This window comes from Arachis hypogaea, chromosome 12 (assembly GCF_003086295.3).
Source record: "Arachis hypogaea cultivar Tifrunner chromosome 12, arahy.Tifrunner.gnm2.J5K5, whole genome shotgun sequence".
In the NCBI taxonomy this organism is placed as follows: Eukaryota; Viridiplantae; Streptophyta; class Magnoliopsida; order Fabales; family Fabaceae; genus Arachis; species Arachis hypogaea.
Genome location: NC_092047.1, coordinates 101,787,925 through 101,807,208, shown reverse-complemented (window position 1 = coordinate 101,807,208; position 19,284 = coordinate 101,787,925). Strand labels below are relative to the sequence as shown.

The 19,284-nt window shown below is 32.0% G+C and overlaps 1 protein-coding gene across 5 annotated transcripts; it reads right to left on the bottom strand.

The window, feature by feature from the left end:
- Positions 1 to 391: 391 nt before the first annotated feature.
- Positions 392 to 19,121, bottom strand: LOC112727937 (disease resistance protein RPP2A). Of its 5 annotated transcripts, XM_025777887.3 has the most exons (11): positions 18,488 to 19,032; positions 6,914 to 8,090; positions 6,304 to 6,758; positions 4,860 to 5,967; positions 4,353 to 4,628; positions 3,186 to 3,992; positions 2,898 to 3,039; positions 1,693 to 1,901; positions 1,365 to 1,463; positions 1,119 to 1,262; positions 829 to 1,012 (listed from the first exon to the last, which is right to left on the bottom strand). In XM_025777887.3, the coding sequence occupies exons 1-11, from the start codon at positions 18,934 to 18,936 to the stop codon at positions 977 to 979; spliced, it is 4,902 nt and encodes a 1,633-aa protein (XP_025633672.1). In that variant the 5' UTR covers positions 18,937 to 19,032; the 3' UTR covers positions 829 to 976. The 5 variants fall into 5 exon arrangements, 3 of the variants coding, with proteins under 3 accessions (XP_025633670.1, XP_025633672.1, XP_025633673.1); XM_025777885.3 differs by having other exon boundaries at positions 392 to 1,262; positions 18,488 to 19,121; XM_025777888.3 differs by lacking the exon at positions 829 to 1,012 and having other exon boundaries at positions 1,089 to 1,262; positions 1,352 to 1,463.
- Between the last annotated feature and the right edge of the window lie 163 nt (positions 19,122 to 19,284).

The window sequence follows — 19,284 nt, the reverse complement described above, 5'->3', positions numbered from 1 at the left end:
AGATTGGAGAATAAATTCAAATGAAAAAGAAAATTGGAGAAAAAGGAGGAGGTGGTGGTGGTGGTGACGACGATGAGAATGACGATGACGAAAGAGAAAAATGAAGAAAAAGGAGGAGAATAAGAAGAGGTAGTCAGTAGCGATGATGATAACGACGACGACGATGATGTTGATGGAGGGGGAGAAAAAGGAAGGAAGAGAATAAATTCAAATGAGAAAGGAAGGAGGAAGAAGAGGAGGAGGCAATGACAACGACAATGATAACAAAAGAAAAAGATGGGAAAAAATGAGGAGAATAAGAAGAGGCAGTAGCAGCAGCGATGTAAGAGAAGAAGAAGAAGAAGAAAAAGAAGTACGAAGAAGAAGCAGCAGCGCTTGAACGAGAAACACATTATAACAAACTGGTTGGACTTGGTTAGATAAATGACTTGGATGTAGAGCTTTTCTGAGGGAATAATTACAAAATGAAGAATATTCTAATGTTTATTTTTGCCAAGAGCTCGCTTCAATTCACTTAGCTTCCTCTCATAATTATGTTTTGAAGATTCAGCATTTTTGAAGGAAGACTCTGAAGCCTTAAGAGTGCTCACAACCTCTTCAGTTTCTTTCACCCAAGTGACAGCTTTCCTATTGATGTTCATAGTTTCAACCTCACAAAGTTTCACAGTGGATTTTAATTTGTCTCTCTTGTCATATAAGGCTTTAAGTTTCACCTCCAACTCATTGATCTCTTTTGACATCTCATTGATCCTCACTTTCCCTTTAGAAATTGAAGACGAAAAATGAGCCTGCTTTGCCTTAGCTATTTCCAGCTCCTCCTCAAGTCTATTCTTAGTGTCAATTAACCTTTGATGATTGTCCAAGACTTCTTGAATAGGTGGAAAGTTACCAAGAAAACCTTCATAAAATTCCTTAATCTCCTTGACCAACTTCTGAATATTTGTAGGGACTTGTGACTTCATTTGAACCAGATGAGCTAAGTAGTCAAGAAGCTGTTTTCTAATGTCATTATCTGCTACCAAAGCTTCTAGTTCATTATCCAAAAGTAGTTGTACTTTTTGAATGACTGCAATCAATGGAAGACTTTGAAGTTCAGAAACAGAAGTAGCAGAAGTGACCTTATTCGCGGACAAGACATAGCTCTCTGACAAGATTTGTTCTAGTTCTGCAAGCAAATCATTGTCTTCTTGAGTGGTGATTAGTGATGTAGGATCAGCAATCAATGCAAGTTCATCATCTTTAGGATTTGAAGCAAAAAGAGTCTGCACAAGGTAAATTGTTAGAATATGGTAATCAAAATAGATGTGTCATACATTTATATGGATTTAAATTGCAATTTGAAAGATTTTACAAAAATGGTTTGCCTGAAGCAGTTCATCTTGATTTTGAGTATTGCTATCATACTCTGAATTGTCTGACATCTCTTGAGAGTTAGACAATGAAGCAATTGCAGGTGGATATGTCTACAAGAAGTAAAAGGAAACCCTTTAGATTGATCATGTTCCGGAAAAAAAAAAAAAAGAGATGTATTAAAATATAAATTAAGCCAATTTAATCAATTGAATCCAAAATCCTTTCAAAAGAAACTATAAGAACTCTTTTTTTTTACAGAACTATAAGAACTCTTACTATCTCAATTGAAATATTTGTATGAGATGGACTACAATTTCCAATTGAAGATAGTATTAATACCTTAACTAAAGGCATATCTCCTTTAGACTTTGGCCTGGAGTTCTTGATGGTTGCCGATGCTTCGATGTTTTTACTTTCCGGCGGAGGCTCCACAACTCTTTGACTATATGAGAGTTTACTCTTTCTTTTACTTTCCTCCTCTAACAACTTCACTACTTGCTTATTGGGAATTACCTCTGCTTCCTTAAAAGTGGGTGTGTGCTGACATACTGCAAAGAAAAGAGCGGAAATGTTAGTGGTAATACTAAGGGGTGTGCATGGGTCGAGTGAAACTGGGTTTGATGTGACCTAGATCCGGCCCGAAATATATACTGGGACTATTTGTTAGACCCGAACCCAACCCTAGATCCGATAAAACTTATACATTTTCGGGCCACAATTATACCGGGTGAAAACCGGGCCATTAACATTACATTACTTTGATACCTTATTATAAACTAGCATGTGAAAATATCCAAATTTCCAAGACTCCAACCATTATTTGACATGATAAAATTCATTTAGAAAAATATAACAAGAACCAACTCTTCTCTAAAATTGAAGCATAACCATAATCAATACTAATATTGTTTAATAACACCAAATATTTAAATCAATACAAATAACACAATATTATGCATTAATCTAAAATCTTTTGTATTTTAAACATAAAACATTAACTTATAGTCTTATAATAACTAATAACACAAAATATTAAGGTTTACAATACTTAAATTCCACATAAGAATAACTATCATTCATCACTAATAACACAAAATATTAATTATGTTTGATGACCGGGCCACCGGGCTGAGTTCGGGTGACTCGAGCCATGGCCCGACCCCAACCCGAAATAATGACCAGGTCTATCTTTAAGACCCTTACCCGACCCTAGACCCGGTAAAATCAAACCAAATTAGCCTCTAAAGTGTTCGAGATCGGGCCGGGTCTTCGGGCCAGACCGGGTCATGCACACCCCTAATACTAATGCATTAAATTTTGTTATGTCCTAATTCAATTAAGCTACAATGATTTAAAATGGAGGAAACCGTTTAAACTTTCTTTCTTGCTTTCATACTCTATCACAAATCAATATATTGAAAACTAAAAAGCAAAACTTAGAATTGAAAGTCTCGATGCTTAACTGGGAAAGCTAAATTGGATGTCAAATAGTGAATTATTAAGTGTATAAATGTGTTGACAAAGCAGCAGAGACAACTTCTGACCTTGAAATGAGGTTGAACATTCTTGATTTTCAGAATAACTGCATGTGATCCAAATTAGGATAGCAATAAAACCAAACCAAAATAGTCGTGCCTTTAGAACAACATGAACAAGAGAACGAAGTCTGGAGAATCTGCTAATTCTCTATACCCAAAAAACAGGGTGAAAGAGGAACACAAGGAAAATTATTAAGTTCAAATGTAAAAAATGCCTTACTTTCACTTCAATCTTTATCTTATGAACGATCAAGAGAAATTATATGTAAATTACATAAGACTACTATCACTTACACTTTCACCTCCATTGGAAATGATATCAATGCTTTTATCTGTTAGCATATCAGAAACAACAGCATTTCTGTCAACTGCCATATCTTCAAAATCAGAAACATTTTCATTCATATCAGTCTCCATATCATCAGAATCCAAAACAGTCACATTCTCATCTTCTGTGATATCATCGACGGAAGCATTTTCATCAAGATTAGTTATCTTGCAATTTGTAGCATCTAAGGTTTTCAAGACCACATCTTCAGGTATCTCAAGTTGCAGACCGGATTCCAACAAAAGACTACTACGCTTTGGAAGTTTGCTGATCATAGATGATAGATGATGGAGAGTATTTTGAAACAGAGATGACACGTTATTTGTTGGATAGGTCCATGACCAAATGATAGATGGAAGAACATCCCGAACCGATCCTTCAAAGCCACACAAAGATATATAACCAATATTTTTCATTCTTACTAGTGCATTTGGAACTTGTGTTATAGCAGTGTCTTCTGCCTTCAAGGTTGTCAAAGATTCCATCTGTTCCATGTCCTCTTCCAACTTGTCAATCATTAAGCATCCAGAAAGAATGAGAGTTTTGAGTGACTTTAACTTATAGATGCTTCGCGGAAGGCTACGAAGGCTTTTACAATCTTTCAGATTTATCAGAAGAAGTTGATTGAGATGTCCAATGGTATGGGAAACCGAAGACAAACTCGAACAATCTTCAAGTATTAGCTTTTCAAGGTTAGGTAAGTATGAAAAGTCTGGAGTTTCTCTCAATTGATGAGAATGACTGAGATTCAGAATTTTCAGCTTATTCAACAACTGTGAGGAAAGATAAGCACAAGACATACAATAGAAAATTAAAATATCTGAAACTCTTAAAAACAAGAACATCCGAAACTCAATTAGAAGAAACATTCAGAAATCCAACTAAAAAAAGCTCATCTTTAGTGGGATTTATATTGGACTTGTTTGACAATCTGCTATAATGTTTGCTGAAATTGGTTGTTATAGTGTTGATTCTCTAGCATTACTCAACAGAAAAAGGGAACTCATGAAAGAAAATATCCACCCCATTTTTACCCCTAAATAAAACATACCCTGAATTTAAATTTATTGCATGAAAAAACAATGTGAGTGAAGAGAACTCATGAAAGACAAAAATCAATACAGGCTTTATACCTGAGCCTGCTTCCATGCTATTTTGAGATTGCCATATTCCAACTCAATGGCTACTAAACCTTTCTGACAGCAGTTTTTAGGAATGTGACTCAAAGGAAATCCATGCCAACTCATCCATCTAAGATCTCTAGAAATATATTTGAAATCTCCATCAAGTTGTACTTTTTCGAGCTGAAGCAATCTGAGTTTATTCATCTCTTCAAATGCCTTTGTGCTCAATGAAATTGGATTCGTCCTTGGTGACTTCAAAGCCAGTCCTGTGATAGTTGTAGTTCCCTGAAATATAACGAAGACACAAAACATACAAGAAACTTATACTTCTGATACTAGGTAGCTAAAAGTCCATAATATTACTCTCTTTTATTATGATGCTTGAAATCCAAAATTGATATAAAACCATTGCTATAGCAGACTAACTTTCATATTTATTGGAATAATCTAGAAGACACATGAATGCTAACAACAGATCCATCAAAATATTATCATAAATCAAAGCATAATCCATACCTTGTATTCTGTTAATACATGAAGGACTTCCTCATGAAGCCATAATCTACTACGCTTCTCAGGTTCATCTGGTGATTCCTCGCGAATTATTTCTCTTCCCATGTCCCTTAGCAAATTATGCATTCCAAGCTTGTTTGTGCTGTCAACAGTTACAAGGCTTCGCTCTCTAAGGACACTGATTCCAATTTCAGCGAAAAGTCCGCAATCATTTAATATCTGAATAACATCACTTCGGTCCATCCCAATGAAAAAGCATGCTATATCAAGAAATATCTCTTTCTCAGTATCATCACTAAGACTATCAAAACTTATTCTCAGCTTCTCCTGTATTTTATGATTGGGAATCCTTTTTAGTTTCTCCAAAGCATTCTTCCACACTTCGATTTCCCTATCACACAAATAGGACCCAAGAACTTCAAGAGCAAGTGGCAGTCCAGAAGAATATGCAACTACATCTTTAGTAAGGACAGAAAAATTTGTGTCTGGATATGCTTGCTTGAATGCATGCCAACTAAAAAGCTCAATAGCTTCACTATCATCCATTTCATCCAATCTATAAATTATAGGTTCAACGCCACGCATTTTAACCAGATGCTCATCTCTTGTTGTGATGATTATACAGCTTCCGGAACCAAACCATTCATGACTTCCACACAATGCATTCATTTGCTCCACTTTATCTATATCATCAAGAACAAGAAGTACCCTTTTGTGGCAAAGTCGATTCTTCAATTCAAGTTTTCCTGATTCAGTGCTACGTATCGGTATCTTTGTTGTTTTGTAAATATCAGAAAGGAGACGATCTTGTAAAGAAACTTGACCATTATCTTGCTCCCAAACTTCCCTGATGTTTAGTAGGAAGCACTTACAATCAAATTTGCGACTAAGTTGATTATAAAGTGCTTTGGCAATGGTTGTTTTACCAAGTCCTCCCATGCCACATATCCCAAGAAGTAAAACATCTTTTGATTGTTGTTCCATCAATAGATTGATCACATTTTGCACACGAGATGTTACTCCCACCGGATAGTCTGCAACAAACAATTCTGTCTTGTCAAGCAAATGAGTAACATCTTCAACAACCTTCTTGATATCCTCATTCTCATTCCTATATTACATGAACCAAAGATAACTAAGAAGTGTCATCTTTTAGAACATAATGGATGAGACTGAAGGAAAAAAACTTATGAAACAACATTAAATACGTTTTAAAGATTGGGAATGAAAACATAGCTTTTGCCTTTCAATTATATATAGAAATTTCTGCAGAGCAACTGAAATTGTCCTGAAGGCTTGAATATAAACAAATGAAACTAAGGCTATTCTTTTGAATGAAATACCATGGCACCATTACCACATTAAACAAATAAGAAATGATTCTTCATAGAGATAAAATTTATTAACGAATTCAAACAAAAGGAAAACGTATCACAGATTAAATTACCTGGAATTTACCACAACAATTCCTGAAAGGCTACCAACTTGACGGAGTGATGTCCTCCAACTTTTCTCCTTGTCTTCCTCCACTGGGTGACTTCTTAAAAGATCATTAAATTTTTGTCCAAATACACCACTTTGGTGACGTACTTCCGAGGGATCTACACCGTAGAATATTGGCACGACTGCGTGAGCTGTGGTTCTTTGAAGCTGCATTATATTCTCTAACTCTTCCAGACACCATTTTGAACCAGCATAATTTGTAGACAGCACAATAATAGACATTCTGGAGTCTTTCACTGCTTCCAGTAGTGAGATTGATATCCATTCTCCCCTTGGAAGTTGAACATCATCCTTGAAAACATAAAATCCAGCATTTTCGAGAGCCGCATGGAGATGTGAGGTGAATTTTGCACGAGTATCTTTTCCTCGGAAACTCAAGAATACATCATAAGTACTTAGCTGGGAATAAAAAAAATTCAAAATATATGATCAACTTGTGCTCAAAAGAATTTTACAGGTTAGGATCAAAGAAGCACAATTTACAATCCAACTAGCTATCGAAGTTTAGAAGATACAATAAACATATCCTCACAAAACCATAACCTGCTGCGCACCTTGGGAGTAAGACGTGATTCCTCATCAACAATTTCTCTTCCAATTTCTTCTATCAAGGTATGCATTTGAAGCTGGTTGCCATCAACAGTTACTAAACATTTATCTTCAAGGGCACTTAAGGCCTTTTCTCCATTACGTCCAGTGCCATTCAATATTTTCACAACATGGTTCCGGTTCATACCAACAAAGAAACAAACTATATCAAGAAATATCTTCTTCAGCGAGTCATCTCTTAAACTATCAAAGCTCACTTGTCGAAACCTCTGCAATTTATAAGGAGGATTTTCCTCAAGTTCTTCCAATGCAGGCTCCCACTCCTCTATCATCTTTCCATATAAATGGGATCCAGCTACTTCAAGAAAAAGTGGTACTCCCCCACAGTACTCAACTATAGATTCTGCAAGTTCACGATACTCTTCTGCAGGAATTTCCTTATTCTTGAATGCGTGCCAACAAAATAGCTCAATAGATTCATCATAATCCATTCCTTTCACTGTATATATATCATCAGCGTCCTTGAGCATACTCCTATCCCTAGTGGTGATGATTATTGTGCTTCCAGGACCAAACCACTCGCGACTTCCGCACAATGCCTCTAAATGGTCTCGTTCAGTCACATCGTCTAGAACAAGAAGCGTTTTTTTATTGCTGAGATTTTTCTTTAATAAAAGCTTTCCTGATTCAATGTCATGAATCTTTGCTTTTTCTGCAGTAGTTTCTTCCCTTTCTTCTTCCGTTGCTTCTTCTGTTGCTTCTTCCACTGCTGCTTTTGTTGTTTCCTCTGTTGTTTCTTTTGTTGCTTTTTCCTTTGCTTCTTTCGTTGCTTCTTCTTTTGTTTCTTCTGTTGTTTTGCAGATACAAGAAAAAAGCTCTTCCTGTAAAGAAACTATACTATGCTGCTCACATCTCTCGCTGATATTGTCAACAAACATCCTCCTCTGGAATCTGTAACAGATTTGATTATAAAGAGCCATGGCAATGGTTGTTTTACCAATGCCTGCCATTCCCCATATCCCAAGTATTAAAACTTTATCATAATTCAACAGTTGAACTTGAATTAAATCCTGCACCCGAGGTTGCAATTTCTCTACATTCGGCAGAGTGAACCAGTGATCCTTACCATCTAAAAAGGCAGTGATATGTTCAACAATATTGTCTAAGGCTTCATCTCTCTCCCTGCAATATACATAAACAATGACACAAAACTTGTACATTCTGCTTGAAAGGAAGTATAACGGTGTACCATTACATACCAAACAACAAGGTCAAGCAGGACAAACGATACAAGAAAATGATACAAATGATGTGTTTAGATATTTTCATATTTTAGCTTATGCACAAATACAGCTACATTTATTATGATAGATACGATTAGATGGGAATGCAATTGTAAATTAAGCAAATTAGCATATGACAATTATCTATTGGGCTAACAAGTTACATTGGGTGAGGGAGGAAGCCTTTGTCTAATATTGCTTTTCTTTCTTTGTGTTTACAGATCAGAACTTTTCTTACACTAAAATCAGCCTCTATCTTATAAATCCCACAGCCACCAGCTTCAACATTTCATTCCCAGTTAGTGCAGCTTCACTGGAGTCCTTGTCACGGGCCACCCTGCTGCCTACCCTAGTCATTGATGCAGGATCGATCGTCACATACTATCACTTGCTTGCCTAATACTGCTGCCCTGTCTTCCACAAAGAGGCCAAATTGGATGGCTCATATGTCACGATCTTTGCATAATGATGTTTCTGCTATTCTCCAACTATGTGATCTGGATCATGTCCAATACTAATCACGCAATGTAGCAGCATCTCTACACTCATTTTAGACATACTTTAGTTCCCTTACAATTATCTGGACTATATATGTGACAAAATTTGTTCTTACTATTGTACCTTCTTTTTGGGTTTTCTAAGGTATCTCCCTCCTTGGTTATTAGAGAAGTTGCATGATCTCTATGGGCCTAATCAAGCTTGACTTCTCAACTAACATACCCTCCAAGAATCAATCAAAGTTCTTCTTGAGACTATAAAATGCCTCCTCAACTGGAATGGATCCACTCAATTTTTTTACTATCAATTGTTTTGTCAAGATATCTTTTACCATTTAACATATTATCTCACAGATTTTTTCTTGGTCCCACTTAAAGAGTGTGTGATGAGAGATCACATTTTACAACAATAATTGAGAAAGAAAAGAATTGAGAAATCCATTCCCCTCCTCAACCACTATGCCAAATCCCTTTTTGGTTAACATCTTTATTGTTTCTAAAGGAAAAAAGAAAGATACAGAACAACAGGCTAGAGATTATCTCTACTCGAAATCTTCATCCAATTTATAATTTCTTGAGCTTTCATCGATTTTTCCCACCATACTATGCTTTTGTTTCCACATTATCTTCTATAAGAACTCAACCGGGGATCAAACCGATCAAGCTACTGATTTACTGGTTTATTGGTTCAACTGATGAGTCATTAGTTGAACTGATAGAAGTACTAATTCTACATAAATAAAAAATATAAAATAATCAAAAACCTAAAATTAAAATTTAAAATACCTATCTTCACTAATATTTTGAAAACAATCAAATTTCAACAAATTATAATCAACAAGTTATAATCTAGTTATTATTGAATAAGTATATAAAATTTTACTATTTTTTCATAATAATTCTTTTTAATTTTATTTTTATATTAAGTAACTATTTTTATTTTAATAACTAATGAATAGTTTATATTTATTATATTATTATATACTATATGTATTTATTGAAAAATAATATTAACAAATATTATATTATAATTAGTAAAAATATTTGATATTTTTTATTTATACATGTTTAATAACATTTATATTAATAATTATGAATAATAAAAAATATAATTAATTTAAATATAAGTGAGTATAAAATTAAAATAATATCTAAAAAAATTATTGTACGTTTTTACTTTATAATTAATAATTAGCATATAAAATAATAAGTAACAACATAGCTTAGTAGCAATGGGAGCATGCAGTCACAAGGAAGATCCAAATTCAAACCACGTTTTTATCAATTTTAGAATTTTTTCTTGAGCGGTTTGGTTGGACTAGTTTTCACCAGCTTTAACTAGTTTTTACCGGTTCTTGTCCTTAACTAGTTCTGGAACTGGACCGGACTGGTTAAGAGTCCAATTTACTGATCCGGTTCTTACAACTATGCCTAAGTGTGTTAGTGAGGCACTCTCTCATCCAATATGGAGATCATCTATGATTGATGAAATGAATGCTCTATAATATAGTGGTACATGGGAGTTGGTTCGTCTTCCTCCAGGGAAATTAGTGGTTGGGTCCCGATGAGTGTATGCTGTTAAGGTTGGACGTGATGGTTCAGTTGATCGTTTTAAGACTCATTTGGTTGTCAAAGTTTACAGTCAAAACATATGGGAAGGGTTATCAAGAAAACTATTTTTTCCGGTAGCAAAGATTGTTTCTGTCCACACATTCCTTTGTATTGCAACAATTTGTCATTGGCCATTCTTTCAATTAGATATAAAGAATGTTTTTTTTTTCATGGAGACCTTGACGAGAAAGTATACATGAAGCAACCACTTGAATTTGTTGCTCAGGGAAAGTCACAATTGATTTGCAAGTTAAAATGTCCTCTCTATGGGTTAAAACAATCTCCACGAGTTTGGTTTAATTAGCAAATTCAGCTCTATTGTTCAAGGATTTGGCATGAAAAAAAGCAAATCTGTCTACCCAGTGTTCTATCAATACAACTCACTTGGACAGTGCATCTATCTGGTTGTTTGTGTTGATGATATAGTCATTATTGGCAATAATCATGAAGGGATAACAAAGTTAAAAAAACATCTATTTCATCACTTCTAAACTAAGAATTTAGGTAAACTCAAATACTTTCTTGGTATTGAGGTAGCTCAATTTAAAAATGGTGTTGCTATATCGCAATGAAAATATGCTCTTGATATTTCGGAAGAAACAAGTTCGTTGAATTGTAAACCTGTGACAATCCAATGGAATCTAATATCAAATTGCTACCTAAGCAAGGAAACATTTTTCTGATATTGGAAGATATCACAGACTTGTAGAAAAATTTAATTACCTCACTATTACCAGATCAGATATTTCATATCATGTCAGTATAGTGAGTCTGTTTATGCAATTTCCTTGCACCGATTAATTGGATGATGTAATGCGAATTGTAAAATCTATCAAAAAAATTTCTAGGCCAAAGATTACTATACAGAGATAAAGAAAATACCCAGATTATTAACTATTGTGATGCCGATTGGACATATTCTCCTGTTGATAGACGATCTACTTTTGGTATTGTGTCTTTTTTGGTGGAAACTTTATATCTCAGAAAAATTAGAAACAAAGTGTTGTGTCCGATCAGGTGCAGAAGCTGAGTATCACGCTATGGCATTAGTGGCTTGTGAGTTATAAATAGGTCAAATAGTTTTTTTTAAAGTTGAAGTTCGAGATAGTTAACCAAAGAAGGCGGCTATTATCAATCTGAATTTTCAAAAAGCATATGATAGAGTCAGATGAAATTTTGTGGACCTTGTACTTCAGAAGATGGGCTTTGGCCAAAAATGGAAGAATTGGATGAAGGAGTGTGTCAGTACGACCACTATGTCAGTCCTAGTTAATGGGTCACCATCCAAGCTGTTCAACATGGAGAGGGGTCTAAGACAAGGTGATCCTCTTTCTCCTCTTCTATTTGTGCTTGTGGTCGATGTTTTGCATAGGATGTTGGAGGAAGCCGTAAGGAATGGGCGCATTGCTCGACTACTAGTCGAGAGAGATCATATCAAATTCTCACATCTCAAATTCGCAGATGATACTATCTTGTTTTGTCCTCTGGAGACTGAGACAATTGTGAACTAGAGGTTGTTGCGGTGTTTTGAGTTGATATCTGGTCTGAGCATCAATTATGATAAGTCGAATCTGATCTTGGTGAATTGTGAGCAAGAAATGGGTGGATCATGTGTTTGGCCTACTGGAGTGCAAGCAAGCTGTCTTATCTGTTAGGTACCTCGAAATCTCTTTAGGAGCAAATTCGCGCCTAGTGAAGACTTGGAAACCGATCATAAATAAGGTGGAAGAGAAACTCAACTTATGGAAAGCGAAGGTTCTAAACAAAGCAGGTTAGCTAGTCCTCATCAAATCGGTGTTGAATAGTCTACCGATCTATTACTTTAGTCTGTACAAGATGCTGAAAGCGGTCGCCAACAAGTTAATTTCTTTACAAAGGAGGTTTATGTGGTGTAAGGAGGACGGAAACTATGGTATACCTCTAGTTAAGTGGGAGGTGGTTTAGGCACCAAAAAAGGCTAGGGGTTTGGGGGGTCAGGGACGCAGTACTGAGGAACACAATGCTCTTGTTTAAGTGGTGGTGACGGTTTTCAAAGGAGGATTGCCCGTTGTGGAAGAAAATTGTGTGTTCTTGTAACAATTTGAACCCTAATGCAATGATAGAAAATTAGACTTTACCAGTAAAAGGGGTCCTGGAAAGACATCTGTCAGTTGAGTATAAAAGAACAACAGGTGAAGGAAAAAATGATTAGTGGGCTGGTAATGGAAGTAGAGAATGGAAGAAGAACACTCTTTTGGGAAGATAACTGGGTTCAAGGTGGTCCTCTAAAAGCAAATTTTTCAAGACTCTTCTCTATTTCAAACCAACAAAAAGATCTGTGATAGGGGAATGTGAGTTTTGGGATGGGTTAGAGTAGATATGGAATTTTCAGTGAAGGAGAGAGTTGTTCAATGGAAGTTGGAACTTGTTCATCAACTTCATGAGAGGTTAAGGCCAGTGAAGTTATCAACTAGTAGAGAGGATACTGTTGTTTGGAAGTTTGATAATAAATGTGTTTTTTCTACTAACTCTTTTATGCAGGTGTTATAATCGGAGACTCTTTCTGACGAGATTACGAGCTATAATTTCACAAGTTCAATTTGGAGAGGAGTGGTACCTCAGAGAAATGAGCTTTTTGGATGGTTTGTTCTAGTTGGTAGGGTTAATACTAAAGAGAGGTTGAATAGATTAGGCGTTATTTTTCAGAGTGACAATCTGTGTGTACTTTGTAAAAAGGAGATGAAATCTGTTCGCCATTTATTTCTTTTATGTGGGTTTACATGACAGGTGTGGTGCGCTTAGTTGAGGTGTTTTGGTAGAGTTTGGACTGTTCTTAGAACCATTAAAGATCTGTTTGAGAGTTAGACTGGCATGCCTAGAAGAAAAGAGGAGCAGAAGGTGTGGCTAATTGAGTTCTTTACAGTGATTTGGAACATCTGGTTGGAGCGCAATGACAAAGTGTTCAACAATAAAAAAGCAGGTGTTGAGATCATACAAGGAATGACGTTTTCGAACTACAAAAAATAGTCTGGTATTGATTCTTTTGGTCGTTGATGGCTATGTCGGAGATGACAGAAGATTGTTAATCTTTGTGTTCAGGTTTGTTTTGTTGTGTCTGGATTGCTCTTACTCCACTCCGATCCACTCTAGTATGTTGAGCTTTTTTTATTAAAAAAAAAAGTTTATATTGTGATAATCATGCAATTCACATTGTCTCTAATCCAAATATTTTATGAAAGAACTAAATAAATAGGCTGTATTTATTTATAGAGACGGGACATTGAGACAGGAATATAAAAAGACATAAAATTATGTTTGACAGATGATATGGACAGAGATATTATGTCCAGAAATATTGAATTAGTGTATTTTGTATCTATCCTAATAGAAAAGACACATAGATACTAATAAAGGGTACAACTTATTTTTTATTTTTTTTATTATTTTTGTTAATTTTTTATAATTATATTTTTATTATTCTATTTTTTTCTCAAATTTTTTAATAAAAAAATGAGAATAAATTGAATTTTTATAATTTATTCTAATTTTTTACCAAACAGAATACAAAAATATAAAATTTTGTATTTTTATTTTTTATGTCTTATTTTTAATATTTTATTTTGTCCCGTTTTTAAAAACAAACACAAACATAAAAGTGAATTGTTATTTCACAAGATAGAAAATTATATCTAAAAAAATTATTACTGAGTTTGTTAATTTAGGTGAACAATTGATTGATATTTTCACAGAGTCTCTCAAAAATTATCGTATTAACTACATTTGTAACAAATTTGAAGCATATTATGTGCATGCTCCAGTTTGAGGAAGATGTTAATAACTTAATATTATATTCGGTCAATTAGCTGTGAAGTGTCAATTAAATTAGATTAGAATCAATTATGAATGTTTGTGTTTATTTTTAATAGGTATTATAATGATTAGTTAGTGCATATAAATTTACATATACAAGCTTAGGAGTTTAGTAACCTTAAAATTTTCTCATTAAATTACCGTCAAAACAATAACTTTTTCAGGAAAGAGGAGAAAAAAACATAAATAATTTTTTATCGTTATAAAATATTTATTTTCGTTTTTGATTTTGGTCTTTATAATTTCTTTTATTTTGATCCACTAAAATTTAAAAATAGTATATTTTAATTTTTGTGATTAATTTGTTTTTTTTTTTCTTTTGATACTGATATGTCAAGTTAAATATTAATATAATAAATTCAAATATTGTTGTTGTAGCAAACAATATTAATGTGTCACATCTACAATTAATGGGACAAACTGACAAAGTAACAAGAAAAGAGACACAGAAAAGAAAACTTATAAATTCTACTAAACATACAAAGAAATTTTACGAAGATGAAGCTAAAAAGGAAAATTATAGAGACCAAAACTTATTTTATTTGAGGTAAGTTCTATGGTGTAGAAGAAAGATTTCTTCTATATCTATATATTTGTGTTGTTAAAAGAACTGTGAGATAAGTGTACAGAGAGAATGTGATTAAAGATAATTTCTCTCATGTTAATTAACATATTTTATATGTTACATCAATATTACGTGATGGTGGTATATAAAATAAGTTAGTTAATTGTGTTTGTTATGATTAATTATTAAAAATGATATTCGGCCTAGTTGTAGTTGTGTTTTTTGTTTAAATTATTTTGAGAAAATAATAATAAATTTTGATTATGAACTAACCTATTGATCCCAACATTTTTTTGTCCTATCGAATCTTGAGTATGTTTTGTGAATTGTTAAGCTTGCAAAAAGACTATATATATTTGTTAAAGTAACTCCACTAAACTTACTTGCATAGAATTCAGACTCTCTTTTTTTATGAATTAATTTCTTTTATTCACATATGAAAAATTAAACTTAACTCCCAAATATTTATTAATAACTACTTATTTTAATATGTATATATAATTATATATCCATATATAAATATATATTTAATTATTTATATATAAATAAATTAAATTATGTATACATATTAGCGTATATAAATAAATTAATATCTTTTTCAAATTATATATTACTAATTAAAATTTTTATTATTAGATAATTATATTCTAATCGTATTTTTAATAAGTTTCAACAATTATTTTTTAAAAAAATTATTTAAATTAGTACTTTAAATACTAAACACATATAGCCTAAACGGTAAATATTCATTTATAAATATTTAACGTTAAATCTTACACCGTACATCTTAAATCTTAAATCATACTTTTTAAATCCTAATCCATAAATCTTAATCTTTAAATTTAAATTCTAAATTGTAAACCATACATTTTAAACTCCTAAATTTTTAACCTTAAATTCTAAATCTTGTAGTTAAAGTCAAATTGTGACTCTGCAAATAATACTTTGAACAAATTTAGTTTCATGTATTTTCATATGAAAAAATATTGTTTATACCATTAATTATATCTATATAATAAAGAAAAAATTTAGGGAGTCAGCACTTAACCAATAAAAAAGGTAAATAATTCAATATCATTGAATATAATTTCATACTATTAAAAATATTAATAATAATTAATTAATAATTACAAATTACAAAATTTAATGTCCTTAGCACTCCTTTATAATGAAACTATTTGATATATTGTATTTAAATTACATGTCATAATTGCCAAATTGGTATATCAAAAAATTGATATCATCATATTTTAATGAGGTATATAAATATATTTCATTGACATATTAATCAACTAGGCATCTTTCTTATATATACTCAATCAATAGTTAAAATTCATTCGACTTCTTTTATAGCTTTTTGAAAAGAAAAAATATTAGGGTATTATTATTATTATTATTATTATTATTATTATTATTATTATTATTATTAAATGTCATTGTGTCACGTTAATAACATTGGTACATATAAAAATAATATACTATGAAAACATATCATATGTATCATAGTTAACCACCAAAAAGGTCTCCAAATTATTCAAATCCTGATAAAAATGTACTTGAGTTTTACTATCAACAAAAATGTCTTTAAATAATTTAAAAACGCAATAAAAATGTCCAACAGTAAATATGTATTTTAAAAAAATGTTTAAGAGATTGAATTTAGATGCGATTTTTTGGAATCATGATTAGAAAAATGAGATATTATTATTCTTAAAATTTGGTGACTTTTTTGCTAAGTATATATTTTCTTGTGATTTTTTTAAAAATATTATTGATTGTTAACAAAAAAATTATATACTTAAAAAAATGATCAAATTATAAGGATAATAATATCTCATTTTTATAATTTTACTTACAAAAAATCACATCAAAATTCAATCTTTAAGGCATTTTTTGAAAATATATATTTACTGTTGGGCATTTTTTCGTGTTTTGAAAATATATATTTTTCAAATAGTTTCATTATAGATATTTTTCAAATAGTTTCGTTACGGAGGAGTGCTAAGGGTAGTAGATTTTGTGATTTGTAATTATTAATTAATTATTATTAATATTTTTAATAGTGTGAGATTACATCTAATGGTGTTGAATTACTTACTTTTTTTTTTATTGGTTAAGTACTGATTCCTAAACTTTTTTTTATTATATAAATATAACTAATGGTATAAACAATATTTTTCCATATGAAAATACATGAAAGTAATCAGACTTTTTTGAAGTATTACTTCTAGGGTCACAATTTGGTTTTAACTACAAGTTTTAGAATTTAAGGTTAAAAACTTAAGAGTTTAAAATTTATGGTTTACAATTTAGAATTTAGGTCTAAGATTTAAGATTTATAAAATTTATGGATTAGAATTTAAAAGGTATGATTTAACACTTAGGGTGTACGATGTTAGATTTAACTAAATATTTATAAATGAATGTTTATCGTTTAGACTATATGTGTTTAGTATTTAAATTACTAATTTAAATATTTTTTTGAAATAATTGTTGAAACTTACTAAAAATACAGTTAGAATATAATTACTTAATAATAAAAATTTTAATTAGTAATATATACTTTGAAAAAGATATTAATTTATATATGTTAATGTATATACATAATTTAATTTATTTATATATAAATAATTAAATATATATTTATATATGAATATATAATTATATACACATATTAAAATATGTAGTTATTAATAAATGTTTGGGAGTTAAGTTTAATTTTTCATAAAAAAAAAGAGTCTGAATTTTATGTGAGTTTAATGGAGTTACTTTGATGAGTACATATAGCCATTTTGTAAGTTTAACAATTCACAAAAATACATGCTCAAATATAGGACAAAAAAAATATTGAGAACAATAGGTTAGTTCATAATCAAAATTTATTTTTACTTTCTCATAATAGTTTAAACAAAAAATACAACTACAACCAGGTCCAATATCATTTTTAATAATTAATCATAATAAATACAATTAACCAACTTATTCTATATACCACCTTAACGTGACATTGATGTCAACATGAAGTATGTCAGTTACCATAGACAGAATTTATTTTTAATCACACTCTCTCTTTATACACTTGTCTTACTATCTTTTTAACAACACAAATATATAGATATAAAAGAAATCTTCCTTTTACACGAACTCACCTTTATTTGAACTAATAAAAACCGATCTAAAAAACATAAACTTATTTAAGGAAGAAATTAAAGATAAATCGAGTAATATACTTTTGTCATCACTCATCAATGTTTTAAACACAAAAAACTAAGAAAAAAAAAAAATATATATATATATATATATATATATTTTTTTTTTTTGGGCCTTTCATTTATCTCATTGTTACTACATTTTTCCACACATATTTATATCTTCGTAAAACACATTTAATTATAACACAAATTTAATACTAACTCCAAAAATAATAACACACGCTTTTCTCTCAAAACCATGAAACATCAATGTTGACAAAGACATATAAGTTATAACCACACTAATTTAAGAAGATTATAAATTTTTTATCTTATATTCTACTATTATAAATTTTAAATTCTAAATTTTTCAAGAATAAAAAATTTTAGATTTAACAAAGAACTTAACTAATGTTAACCAAGTAACAAATTTCCAATACTTTCTCATAATGTATTTATAATTTATCAGATGAAGACGGTAACTCAACGAAATTTGAATGTTGAATAGGCTCAAAAGCATGTAAGATTTTCAGTTCAGCATTATTTTCTCTTCAAATCAAACAGCTTTAAAACTTAAAAGTACCTGCTGATATATGTAACAAAACCCGGAAGGCAAGCAGCTTCCCTGAGCGGTTCCCCGTATGCGAACGCCGCCCCAGCTTCCGACGGATCAACACCGTAGAACACAGGCACAACCTTCTGACCCTTGCTGCTCCGACACTCCATTATCTTCTCCAATTCCTTCAACCACCACTTCGAATCCCCATAGCTTCTGGAGAAAACCACGATCGAGATTCTAGAATCTTCGATTGCATTGAACAGGATCTGGTCTCCGCTTCGGGGCTCCATTTCGTCCTTGAAGACGCGAACCCCTGCAGCGCTGAGCCTTGCATAGAGATCCGAGACGAATTTGTTGGTGGTACGGTCGAAGCTCACGTACACGTCATAGGTCCAGTTTCGATAGGAGGAAGTAGTGAATTTCATGAGTCCGGGTTCTTTCTTTTGTGAAGAAGATGACGCCGTTGACGACATGCTTGGTGGTTAGGTGAGAGTGAGAATGAGGGGATTTGGCATTTGTTGAGCGTGGACTTTTGCAGAGCAGGTAGAATGCTATGGAGAGAAGAACAGTGAGTTTTGGTCATCACTTATATATTATTGAATCTCCCAATCATCCATCACCTTTCATAATAAGAAATTGCCACGTTTTACAACACGACAATAGAAACCAGCAAATGTATCATGATTATAACATAAGGTGGCCGGGTGGGAACTCACTTATGAGTAAAATTATTAATTGAGAATCATTAAAAAAATAATTTAGTTAAATTAAAATGAGATTTGTGTATCATGTGATGAGGTAAATTAAAGCAAATCACTTAA

Excerpts from the sequence above, each read along its gene's own strand:
- LOC112727937 (XM_025777885.3), bottom strand. The coding sequence starts at position 18,936 with ATGTCGTCAACGGCGTCATCTTCTTCACAAAAGAAAGAACCCGGACTC. Across the intron at positions 6,759-6,913 it reads AATCACGTCTTACTCCCAAG|CTAAGTACTTATGATGTATT; the intron begins GTGCGCAGCAGG and ends TTTTATTCCCAG. Across the intron at positions 1,902-2,897 it reads ATGTTCAACCTCATTTCAAG|TATGTCAGCACACACCCACT; the intron begins GTCAGAAGTTGT and ends TTTTCTTTGCAG.